Raw genomic sequence first — 12,238 nt, forward strand, 5'->3', positions numbered from 1 at the left:
TTTCATCGTAATAACCAAACAAAACACTAAATGGTAATGATCATTACATTATTTTTGTCCATTTCATTACCCCTTACCCAAAAAAGAAAACAAATTTAAATTCTGTATTTTTGTCTTAAAATAGCAATATATCACAACTCTAAATAATAATAATAATATAATATACATTCACAAATTCGAAACAAACCAAACCAAAATTGACAGCTTAACTTATCATTTAGAATAGAAAACTTTCGCTATCCGTTTCAGTTAAAAAGTGTTAAAACCGAATCGATTCCGTATCGATAAAAAGAAAAACCCAACTATTCCATTATTATTATTATTATTATTATTATTATTATTATTATTATTATTATTCCGTTTCAATGGGGCCCATCAAGTTGATATGTCGACTCATAGTTGGTCCAGCTAAGAACACAAACACATCCTTCATTTCATACTTGATATAAACCATAATAATAATATTATTATTAATACCCCTCACTCCGTTTCAACTATATCACCAATTCAATTTTGTCATCAAAATAATCCGTCATATAATAATATCTCCAAATGTCATCCATTTGTTCAAAATCTTCTTCTCTAAATCTCAGGCGCAAAATAGCAGAGGTTCAGCCATTGCTGTCCGATGAAGAATCACAACACATCGTCGGCGAGAAGAACAGTAATCGTAGAATCGCTTCACTCGATGTTTTTCGCGGTCTTTCTATCTTCGTAAGTAATACTTTTATTATTATTATTATTATTATTATTATTATTGCATCTATGAGTATCCATCCATGCGAATTGATCAATTGGTTGGAAGTAATTTGGTTTATTGTTTATCAGATTAGATACGTCCCGCTTGTGGTGCGCGCATATAATGTATATATGTGTGAACCATCGGATGGGCAAAAGTTAAATTGCACTAATTTTGACGTTATTTTACTAATCTCGTGAAAATAAAGTTAAAAGTGACGGAAGGTTAATCAGGCATCATGTGGTGGCGTTGATAGCCGAAAGACAAGGGTACATGCATCGATCAGCCGGTGTCCCGATGATTGAGTGTTATGTGCCCTATGTCCAAGACTTGATGCAAAACTACTATCGAGCCGCGGGTCTCACCGGAAGCAGCCTCTCTATCCCTATGGGGTAGAGGTAAGACTGTCTACATCTTACACTCCTTAGACCCTACCATAACTTTGCTATTGGTGGGATATACTGAGTACGATGATGATGATGTTTATCAGATCAGATGCGCGTAATTTCAATTATTATTATGATAGATAGATTTAGGGGGTGTTTGGTTCATGGAATTCTTTGGAATTGGAATTGGAATGGGAATTGGAAATGGAATTTGAATTGGAATTGAAATTGAAATTGAAATTGAAATTGAAAGGATTCTATTGAAGTGCTTTTAGTGTGTTTGGTTGGTGTATTTGTTTATGGAATTGGAATGTAAAAGTGCACAAAGAGACAAAATTGCCCCTCAAACACTCATAATATACACAGGCAAAACTTGTCCCTTCAAACACATAATATACATATACAGAGTTCTAGATCACTATTCACACACATTAATACACACTATTTCATACTACAAAACAAACGATAAAAACTCGTTGCTTTGTGGCGGTGGCCGTCGGCGGGGTTGGCGGTGGCAGAGGTGACGGTCGGTAGTAGGTGGGGGTGGGTGACAATTGGTGGCAGTGATGTCCAATCGGCCGTTTGCGATCGGCGGCGTCGATGGCGACGGTGTCACTGAGTGGCGAGAGGGGCTGAGGCAACAGGAGGTGGTGGTGACGTGGCTACTGCGCCGGTTAGTAGCGGTCGATGGGTGGCGCCGTTGATTAGTCCGGCGACGGTTTGTGTGTGTGTGTGGGGGGGGGGGGGGTAAAGGTTGGGGTTATTTATGGTATTCAACAACATTCCTATGAAATCCTTCAAGGTAGTGGTGTAATTTGAATTACATCAAGTATATGATTTGGTTGGAATTAATTCCAATTCCAAATCCTTTTTTTCCCAACCAAACACACTAAGGATTGGAATCTAAATTCCAATTCCAATGAAATCCCATAAATTCCTACGAACCAAACACCCCCTTAGGTTTTGCTGTGTTGAGTATTTGATTTAGTAAAGCTGCATGCATATATATATTTTTTAATTAGTTAATAATTTGTGTTTGGTTGATATAATAAACTTTCATTTTTTTTATTTGTTTTTTTACTACAAGCTAGTAACAATTATAGTAAAGTGGCAGACAACAAACTAAACTGCGCCGCAACCTTCTTTTGAATGGCAAACCTGATGTTACTAAAAACAAAGCTTTGAGTCTTAGGAGCAAAAAAAATACCATGCACTTTTAATTAAGAGTAAATTGTCAAAATCGTCATGTGGTAATTTACTCTATAAATTTATACTTTTTTTTTTTTTTTTTTGTAATTTTACGTTATATTTTAGTAATGTTACTTTAATTTAACAGAAATAATTAACGGAGTTCGTAAATTGGACTGGAATGACAAGAAATTGAAAACATGATGATAAAATTGGCAAACAACAAAAATGAACTCATTTTAGTTGATACTAATCACCAAAATGAACTCACTTTTGCTCCTTATTTGTATCATGTTTGTATATTTGATGCATTTATTAGCATATATAATGTGTGGCTAAGAGGAAGGACAAAGAATATAAGAGAATTATTTAAAGAAAAAGTTTAATTTCTGAATGATAAAATTGTTATATGAATATCACATCTTTTTACAAAGAGAATGCATTAAATTCTTTTTAAGTTTGTTATAGATGGGTTATAATTGAAATTAAATGACTAAATCCACTACAGATATTGCTTGCTATATAACATTCAACTATTCAAGTGAACTATTAAGATGGTATTTTATTTTTTCAGCTTATGGTGCTTGTGGATTATGCTGGCTCTAGTTTACCTATTATATCTCACGCCCCGTGGAACGGTCTACATTTAGCAGATTTTGTGATGCCTATGTTTCTTTTTGCTGCTGGAGTATCACTTGCATTTGTATACAAGGTAAACAAATTCTGTATATAAAATTTAATTTTATGATCAATATATATCTAACTCCATAGATGTCAACTCGCACCCGACTTATTGACGTAACATATGATTTAACATTACAGAGAGTTCAAAACCGATATGAAGCCACATGGAAAGCAATAGTTAGAGCACTGAAACTTTTTATTCTTGGTGTTTTCCTTCAAGGTAAACTTATTCATCTTGTTTATATAGAATTATTACAGAGACATATCTTAATGTTCTAAACTTCTAATCACCCGTGATGTTCTTCAGGTGGTTATTTACACGGGATTACCTCTTTAACATATGGAGTTGATGTTGAAACAATACGCATGTTAGGAATCCTCCAGGTGCGGTTCATTTGGACCAACTAATGCTTTAAAATGTCGCAATATCCTATCATCATGCAAATGCAATCACTTGTTAAATTTATATAATTCCTATATCGCACAGTAACTGGAACCTTTGTTTCCCTGTTCTGATTTTTTTTTTTTAAATTATCGTGATCATTTCAAGAGGATAGCAATTGGATACATTGTTGCAGCACTGTGTGAAATATGGCTTCCTTGTCAAGCCTGGAAAAAGGATGCGTTTTTAAGGAATTATATTTGGCATTGGTAAGAACACATGATATAATTTTTCACTGTATTTGTTTGAAGACATTCGTCCAAAAGAATCATGGTTTTACATAGGGGTGTCGGTTGGCGGGTTGAATTGATGAACCAATCATAACCCATGTATTTATTCGTGTCAAACGGGTTGGCGTGTTGTAATCAAAATGTGAATGATTTAAATGAGTCTTAAACAAGTTGGAGGTTGGCTTATAAAAATACTTTTTTGTTCTAGAGTTCTAGTTGTAAACGGGTTGGCGTGTTGTAATCAAGATTTAAATGGTTTAAACAAGTCGTAAAATGAATTGGTCGCTGACCTTATTAAAAACATTTTATTTTCTAACCTAATTTTAACCGGGTTGGCAGGTTGACCTTATATATATATATAGGAAGAGTATCATTACAGAACTGATAAATTATTTAAGGAACTTGAAGGAACCCTTGAAAACTAACGTTTTTTATAAAAAAATTTTGTTTGTTACTATTATTTGAGTGTAGTTTTATCATTTTGTATATCTATTTTTACGATTACAATTTTGAAAATTAGTTTTTATACATATCTATTTTTTGTTTTACACATATGTAAATTTGTTAGTACATAAATTTACACATATGTAAACTTGTGAATTAATATATTTAATCAAATTTTTTTATATAAAGTATGATAAAACTACTCTTAACTAATGTTAATATATAAAAAAAAATTTAAAAATGTTTGATTGTGTAGAGTTCCTAAGAGTTCTTAACTTTTTTGGAGTTATATATATATATATATATATATTTATTACTACTTTAGTTTTAAAAGGGTTGATGGGTCGAGTAGGTCAATTAAACGGATTAATCAGGTCATCCCGAACACGACCTGTTTATTAAACAACTAGTGAAATAGTTGACAGTATGTGATCATTTCAGAATTAATTACACAGATAGTACCTGTAGTTTACCCATATTACATCTTTGATCCTCAAGTTTCAAAAGTTACAACTTTAGTCCAATAGTTTACAAAATTGTTACAAATCTGGTGTTTGTGATGTAGGTGTGCTGTGTTTTTCTTGTGTGCCATCTACATCGGGTTGACATATGGCCTGTATGTTGCAGATTGGCAGTTTAATGACTTATATTCGCTTTCTTCTTTAGTTTCACAAAATGGAACCACTATTCATACCGTATGACCATCTTCTTAACCTTTTTCTTGTTTTATGATTATTACTTTAGAAACAAAACTTATTAAATGATTAATGTTTGCATATTGTGTTGTTGAGTGTAGGTAACATGTTCGGTTAGAGGTGATTTAGGGCCCGCTTGCAATGCTGCTGGAATGATAGACCGATTTGTTCTTGGCATTGATCATTTATATCAAAAGCCAGTTTACAGAAATATGAAGGTATTCGTTTTACTGCAAGGGTTCTGGACCTCTGGTTAGGGGTGTGACTGTGTGAGCGAGCCAAGGTGTTTTTGAGCTAATTGAGATCGGCTCGTTAAAAGCTCGAATTGACCTGAGCTTAAATGAGCTCAAGCCTAAAAATAAGCTTGTTTAATAAATGAATATTATACAAGGTAGATATTTATATGATTATTTTTTCTAAAATTTAGGATAAAACCAAGTAATCTATATATTATGCTATGTATAATTTTTTAAGTTATAGATATGCATAAAAAAGTATTTAAAAATGTATAATAGTTAGTTAATTAATAACAAACAAGCCGTGTTCGAGCTTGAAAAAACTACTTACGAGCTGGGCTTGAGCTTTAGAAATAAAGCTCGAAATGAGCCAAGCTCAAGTTCTCATAAGTTAAACGAGCTGAACTCAAGCTCTCGTAACTTAAACGAGCTGAGCTCGAGCTTGAAAAAGATACTCACTAGCCAAGATCGATCTCATATAAGTTAAACGAACTGAGATCGAGCTTGAGAAAAACTATTTACAAGCCGAAATCGATCTCTCCTAAGTTAAATGAACTGAGCTCAAGCTCTCGTAAGTTAAACGAGTGGAGCTTGAGCTCGGCTCGGATCATTTACACCCCTTGTTCTGGTTCTTGATTTATATATTGTGCATAATATAACACGTCTACAGGAATGTAATATATCTAAAGGTGGCCTACTTTCAGAATCTTTACCTTCATGGTGCAATGCCCCGTTTGAACCCGAAGGCATTTTAAGGTAATTAATTACAAATACATAAAGAATCAGCAACTAAACCATGGTAAAATAAATAAAAAAGTTTGACACTTGCGATCAAAGGATAAATAGAGGTTATCACTTTACGATTAAAGTATCCGTTTGCACCCTTATTATTTTTATTAAATCTTGTAATGCAAATGATATAGTTAGCATTGTCGATATGCAGTTCTTTAACAGCTTCTGTGGCCTGCATAATTGGACTTCAATACGGTCACATTTTGACCGAATTACAGGTGCATAATTCATAATTTGACTTCAGTATGGTCAAACTTTGACCTAAAAAGTAAAAAAATCATCATCATCATCATCATCGTACTCAGTATATCCCACCAATAGCAAAGCTATGGTAGGGTCTGAGGAGGGTAAGATGTAGACATCCTTACCTCTACCCCATGGGGATAGAGAGGCTGCTTCCGGTGAGACCCCCGGCTCGATAGTAGTTTTGCATCAAGCCTTGGACATATTAAAAAGTAAAAAAATGAGTAATTTATATGATGAGAGTTGTATAACACGTTTTTTCAGGGCCATAAAGACCGACTTTGCAACTGGTCATTCATGTCAGTTTTGTTTCTGGTTATTGGATCCGTACTTACTCTCCTAGGTATGTATTTTTCAGTATCATGAAATTACAAAACTATATGATATAAGTTTGCAGGAGTATATATGAAACTGTTATCATCTGTCTGATTTTTCTTAGGTATCCCTTTAAATAAATCTTTGTACACAATTAGTTACATGTTGGTAACCTCAGCAGCATCAGGAATCACATTTTGTATACTATATCTACTAGTAAGTACCATTATTTTGGCACATTTTGTTGTTTATTTTTGTGTGCTAGAAATCTTTAAATTGGTTTTTATTATCTCATATGATTACAGGTGGATGTTTACGGATGGAGACGTGTGGCATTCGGATTGGAATGGATGGGGAAACATTCTCTAAGCATTTTTATTCTTGTTACATCAAACTTACTTGTGATTGCAGTTCAAGGATTTTATTGGAAAGCCCCTCATAATAACATTGTAAGTATTTACTTTGTTGAAGATCTTTTTAAACTTTTGTACCTTTTAAAAGTCATAAATATGAAACACAATACTTTTAATAAGATATAATTTAGTTTTTCTATGGTAATTTGCTGAAGACTGAATTGTGTTCAACATTACGTATATTTGGTCTCGTGATATTCAGGCAATACTTTATGTTGAATGCAACTAAGTTTTCACTTTCGATGTAATTTGACAAAAAAAAACCGAATAAAACCGTATATTAAGTTTTATATTAGAAATAACAAGGTATTAAAGAAAAAGTAAAAATATTATATTTTAATTTTGTGAGATTAAAACCTGGGGTTTAACCTCGATTACTTTAGTTCAAAAATAAAATAATATAAAGCCATAATACTGTTTTTTCATGTCTTATTACAGATACACTGGATTGTGTCACACGTTGTACAAAAATAGCATCTATACGTATCATGTTTTGCACACAGATGAGTCTTTATTTCCTATACACCATTGATGCGGAAGTAGTATAAACGAAAACCTTTTAGATCATGACAGGTGACTCGTAATCTATTGTCTAGTTATTCATAGTTTTTACGATTAGCCTCGATAGATAACTTGCTTAGACAAGTTTTGTGTATTCTTGCTATCATTTATGCTTTGCATCACACAAAGAAACAACAATTATAAGAAATTTTATACGAGCTTCTCTTGTACCCGTGTTAATTTTGTTTGAGTATCTTTTTCTTAATTAGGATCAAATTGCCAAGAAAGCAAAAATAAATTGTCAAATTTGATAATATGAGATTATGAGGAAACAATGGTTCAGAAACAAAAGACAATATTCCATAGGTAGTTCAAACTCAAAATACAAATATACAAGTATTTAGAAATACAAAGCTAAATAACATCTTCATATAAATTCTGAAGTTTTTTCCTCTCTCTCCGGTCTGCCCAAAGTACAAAAGGTTTACGGAATGAGCTAAATCCCCATCACATTATAATATGTTTAAGCAATCACACTTATCGTTAGAAATGATATCAAGATATGTCATACGGTAAATGGTTATTAACTTACTATAGAAGTTAAGGCAATTCAATGAATATTGTATCATAAGGTACTACCCACAAGCCAAATTTACTTGTAACATGTGTGACGACACACATGTAGCCATTCCCAGATACCTATTACCCGACTTCTTTCGTTACTTTGTGATCATAGAATTTCCGCCAATCTTCCAACGATCGCCACTCCATGAAGCAAGCCCATACCCCCAGTCTCTAGAAACTCAACCTTGACAAGGAACAAGTGTCTACTTGCTTAAAAGGATTAAGAATTTAAGAAAATACTATATTGGAAAAAACATATATCACTAACTATATCAATGGATAGAACAGGTATAATGCCACTAGCAATTTCTAAGGCGATGTGCAACGGAAGAGCTATAAAATAGGGCGATTTGTGTCATGTGGCGCTGTCAGCAAATGATGAGTTTTTGTTTTATAGGTGTAATGGTGTTAGTGGCGGACCTAGCTTAGAAGGAGGGGTAGCCTCCGCTACCTCTCAACGTTTCGCTGGTAGTGTAAAAAAGTAAAATTTGGTCGGTTTTTCCGTTTCGTTACCCCTGGGAAACAAAATATCGTTACCCCTATGTAATTTAAGGCCAACCAATTTTAAATTTAAACCCAACAAAAGTCCACTTAAACTATAAAGCCCAACCAAAAGACCTAATAACCCAAATAATCCTTTTAAGTTTAACAATAAAAAAAGACCAGATATTGTGCCTCTCTGGACTCTGCTCACAACACGCCAGCAGTTCACCACGACTGCCGCCACCTCCTGACCTCACTCGGCCATTCCACCTCCGGCCTCTCCTTCTTTCCGGTAAGATTTCTTGTATTTAGAGATTTAGGGTTATGTTTAAATTGGAATTAAATTGGGATTTATGGTTTATGTTTAAAATGGAATTGATTTGGTATTTAGGGTTGTGTCTAAATTGGAATTAGCTAGGGATTTTAGCCTTTAGTTTTATGTGTAAATTGGAATTGATATTAGGTTTTTGGTTCAAATTTTGTTTAGGGAAATTTGAAGATAAGTATACAACCTCTTATTAGCAACATTTTTAAACGTCAAAGAAAAGAAAGTGATAACATTGGTTCATCCCAAAGTTTAAATATTCCAACTTCAAGCTCAAATATGGTTGATATTGTATGAAATATGGAAAAAAAATCGTTAACATTGTATGAAATATGAAAAAAAAATTATATTTGTTTCGTTAACATTGTATGAAATATGGAAAAAAAATATTTTGAGCGTTACCCTTATGTTTCAAGTCTAGATCCGTCATTGAATGGTGTTGTAGCCCCATATATATATATATATATATATATATATATATATATATATATATATATATATATATATAGAGAGAGAGAGAGAGAGAGAGAGAGAGGATCATGAGAGAACTCCATTTTATGGAGAGAACTAGAGAACTAATAATGAAGTATTTTTAATTTAATTACAAAAAAAATATTTTTTAAATTTTTTTTTCATCCTTCTTATATGTTATTCTTCACCACAAAAAATATAAAAGTGAAAAAAAATTAAAAAAAATAAAAAACATTAACGTTGTAATGCATATATGCAATACATCGACTGTTTTTATAATGCATATGTGCAATAGTGTGCATTTTGATATTTGAAATAGTGTTGAATAGCATATATATAGTTGTTTGTATTGTGTATTTGCAATAGTGTTATATTATATTCAAAAATTAAAAAAAAATCGATATAGTGCATATGTGCATTAGTGTTGTATTACATATATGCAATAATGTGTTTTGCATACAATTATTAGTGTCGTATTTGCATATATTCAATAGTATGTATTAGATAATGTATTTGCGTTGAATTATATGCAATAAAACACTATTTTATATATACAATACACATTAATACACATACGCATTACATTAACGATTTTTTTAGGAACAATATCATCTTATTAGGAGGAAAGAAAAAAAAATCATAAAATAATTTTTTAAAAATAGTTAAAAATAATTCTTTAGTAGTTCTCTAGTTCTCTCTTTAAGAGGAGTTCTCTCTAGATCCCACCCCTATATATATATATATATATATATATATATATATATATATATATATATAAACAAAAACATAAAATCCTACGTGTCGCGATGTGATCGCTCCCCCCTTTGTTTTGGATTCACCAGATTTGCTTGATTTTTAAATGAAGGTTTCTCATGCATTTGACCCGAATTCACGGGTATGGGTCTTACCAAACTCAAATATTCCTTAAACGGGTTATAACATCTCATTAAATTAAAAATTATTCTCACCAAATTATTGGTGTTTATAGGATATACTAAAAATTATTATATGATTTTTTTGAAAAAAAGATATTACTTATAATTAAGAAACAATTTTATAGTAAAAAAAAATAAAACTAAGATAACTTTTAAACCGGGTTATAACATCTTAGTTATTTGTGAAACCCTTTTATCATCAAACTCTAAGTATATTATAAAATTCCTTACAATAAATAAATTTTAACTCCAAATATATATATATATATATATATATATATATTAAAAACAAATAATGTACAACAACCTCCGTAATATGGGAGATAAATACTGGTATATATATAGATATATCAAACACCCAACATATATAATAATAATAAACAGGCGACGAAAACCTATTCCCCCCCTTATTTGCCCGTTTGTCGCCGGATAGGGGGGGGGGGTGAGGGAAAGCGAAAATCGCCCCTACATGTCGCCCACTATGCATACCCTAAGTGCCAAAGAACCCTGAAGAAGTTCCAACCACTGATTATTCAAAATTGTCCAACGAGGTTCTTTTGATCTCGTTGGACGCGTATAATATACCTAAAAGTTAATATGCTATCAAATAAACAAAACACTTGTAAATAAACAAGAAAAAACTATGATTTGCCTGCATGTGTAATTTCGTCGGGTGCACCATTAACCCCTGAAAATTAAATTTCGGGTATTGAACCCATGTGTTTTATATATTGCTGATATGAGCCACTAGTTGCACGTATTGAACCTCTGTTTTTAAGTTGACCGTTAACCATTGGTTGACCATTTAGTTCAATGGTACTTTAGTAATTTGATAAATAATAATAATAATAATAATAATAAAGAAGAAGAAGAAGAAGAAGAAGAAGAAGAAGAAGAAGAAGAAGAAGAAGAAGAAGAAGATCATCATCATCATCATCTCACAACCTCAAGACTCTCATCCCTTCTCCACTGCCACCGCCGTCCACCAGAAAACTTCCCACCATCAAACCCAAAGACGGACCACATTCAATTCAAACCAAACATCATCCTCATACAGATTTAAACACCTAACCACATGGGTTTTATACAATAAAAAAACATAGATCCAAGGTGTGTGAATGATTAGAAGCTACGACGACGGCGATGGGGACGAGGGGGTGGAGTAGAGCTACGGGGACGGCGACGGGGAGGTGGTATGGCGACGTATGGGAGAGGTGGTGTGGCGACGGGAACGGGGTGCGGAAATGGAATGGTGGTGACGGGGTGCGGGTGAAGTAGGAAGAAGATGGATGTTATAAATATATAAAAAATGGATATTGTCTGGATGAATTTTCGGTATGTATTGTTTGGATGAATTGGTTGGAGATAAATATATAGAAGATGAGTTTGTTATATGTATGTTTATGATAATTAGGGAAGATGAAGATGAAGATGGATGAATTTTTGGGTTTGGATTTAGGGTTCTTGAATGTTGAAGATGAAGATGGAAGGGTAGTTATGTCATTTAACCACTCAGTTTTACAGCTGGGGGTAGACTGAGCCCGTCCATATTACACATGGGTTCAATACCCGAAATTTAGTTTTCAGGGGTTAATAGTGCCTTGCCGATATTACACAGGGAGGCAAATCATAGTTTTCTCAATAAACAAATTCTTATTATTATCCATTTTGACTTCAACTCGTACCAAGTTACCCGATACAAACCGTACTTAAGATGACCTAGTTTGGTCCAAAATGAGTTGAAACTCAAACTTTCACTCCGAAAATCTAGTATACACAAAAACAGAATGTCATGATAGAAATTTATAATACTTAAATCGGGAACCATAAAAGACTTGTTTTTTTCGTTCATATCACATGGACCATATTTATGTTCTAATAAAAGAGTGACCAACCAAAGCAGAACACATATTAAAAGTTTAAAGTTGTAAAAACTAACATATGACAATAATCAAGAGCAAAGATTGCTAGCACAAGTTTTCTGTAGTTTTAAATAGTTGACTTGTGTATCATATGAAATAGCTAAATTCGGAAGTAGTATTGATACGAGCAAAATTATATATAAATACTATAACTATCTCATACACTTTTG

At 32.8% G+C, this 12,238-nt stretch overlaps 1 protein-coding gene across 1 annotated transcript; it reads left to right on the forward strand.

The window, feature by feature from the left end:
- The first annotated feature begins 528 nt into the window (after positions 1-528).
- On the forward strand, positions 529-7,559 carry LOC143601355 (uncharacterized). The gene is made up of 13 exons (XM_077078786.1): positions 529-714; positions 2,888-3,025; positions 3,136-3,217; positions 3,305-3,381; positions 3,548-3,648; positions 4,679-4,808; positions 4,910-5,026; positions 5,715-5,800; positions 5,988-6,054; positions 6,344-6,422; positions 6,519-6,610; positions 6,700-6,843; positions 7,246-7,559. Exons 1-13 carry the CDS (start codon positions 553-555, stop codon positions 7,279-7,281), a joined length of 1,311 nt encoding a protein of 436 aa, XP_076934901.1. The 5' UTR covers positions 529-552; the 3' UTR covers positions 7,282-7,559.
- Positions 7,560-12,238: the final 4,679 nt, after the last annotated feature.

Source organism: Bidens hawaiensis, unplaced genomic scaffold, assembly GCF_021521415.1.
Source record: "Bidens hawaiensis isolate Kalapana, Puna unplaced genomic scaffold, B.hawaiensis_p1.1 tig00056112_1, whole genome shotgun sequence".
Classification (NCBI taxonomy): domain Eukaryota; kingdom Viridiplantae; phylum Streptophyta; class Magnoliopsida; order Asterales; family Asteraceae; genus Bidens; species Bidens hawaiensis.

Bases quoted from the DNA above. Each gene is read 5' to 3' on its own strand.
- LOC143601355 (XM_077078786.1), top strand. From the start codon at position 553: ATGTCATCCATTTGTTCAAAATCTTCTTCTCTAAATCTCAGGCGCAAA. The intron at 3,382-3,547 runs GTGCGGTTCATT...GATCATTTCAAG, and splicing joins GCATGTTAGGAATCCTCCAG to AGGATAGCAATTGGATACAT. The intron at 6,844-7,245 runs GTAAGTATTTAC...GTCTTATTACAG, and splicing joins AAGCCCCTCATAATAACATT to ATACACTGGATTGTGTCACA.